This window comes from Myotis brandtii, unplaced genomic scaffold, assembly GCF_000412655.1.
Source record: "Myotis brandtii unplaced genomic scaffold, ASM41265v1 scaffold813, whole genome shotgun sequence".
NCBI lineage: Eukaryota > Metazoa > Chordata > Mammalia > Chiroptera > Vespertilionidae > Myotis > Myotis brandtii.
The window spans coordinates 1,907,918-1,908,622 of NW_005371287.1; the positions used below are offsets into that span (position 1 = coordinate 1,907,918).

The 705-nt window shown below is 63.4% G+C and overlaps 1 protein-coding gene across 1 annotated transcript in view; it reads left to right on the top strand.

The window, feature by feature from the left end:
• The first annotated feature begins 14 nt into the window (after positions 1 to 14).
• Positions 15 to 705, top strand: part of MYCN (v-myc avian myelocytomatosis viral oncogene neuroblastoma derived homolog) — a 5,280-nt gene continuing 4,589 nt past the window's right edge. Inside the window, exon 1 of the mRNA XM_005884083.2 lies at positions 15 to 293. Within this exon, the coding sequence (XP_005884145.2) occupies positions 143 to 293 (151 nt within the window). The 5' untranslated portion in view covers positions 15 to 142. The remainder of the gene's footprint in view (positions 294 to 705) is intronic.

A 705-nucleotide genomic window follows, 5' to 3' on the forward strand; every position in this document is an offset into this window, starting at 1 on the left:
GGGCGCCCCGATATCCCCCGGGGACGGGTGCTGCTTCCGAAACAAAACCTCCTCGGGCTTGTCTCTGAAAAATCCAGTCCTACCCCGCAAGGCACCCCAGCTAGAAGAGACCCGCCCTAATCCTTTTAGTGCTCGTGCCTTAATGGCTTCATCGTTGGAAATGCACCCTTCAGAACATCGGTCTGTGCTTGAGCTGACGGGAGCCGGTTTGCGCCCACCCCGAAGCGGGGGTTCTTCCCCAGCGGGTGCCCCCAGAGGAAGGAGAGGGGGTTCGGCTGGGAGAGGCAGCCGTGGTGGGTAATCTGGGTCAGGGCGGCTCGGGCTCGGAGGAGACGCTGCTCTTCGGCGACCCTCCCCGCGCTGGCCCCTCAACCATTCCCGGGAACCGGGGTTCAGGCTGTTCCCTCGCCCTTGTTGGGGCTGAGGGAGAGCGGGGGTGGGGTCAGAGAGGTTCAAAGTCAGCGAGTGGTAGGACTCTCCCTTCCGCGGGTGAATGTTGTGGGGCGTCTGCCCGAGTCGGGGGAGGGGGTGGGTTTGGGTGCTGTTGGTGTCGGTGTAGAGAAAAGGATTTTTCCATTTGCAAAGTTTCGTAAACCCCCCTCTCTCGCTCACACTCCCGAGGTTGCAGTTTCACCGTGGAGGGGGGGGAGGGGTGATTGGGAGACTGCAGGTCCCGTGCCGGGCTGGGTCGGAGCCCGGGCTGCC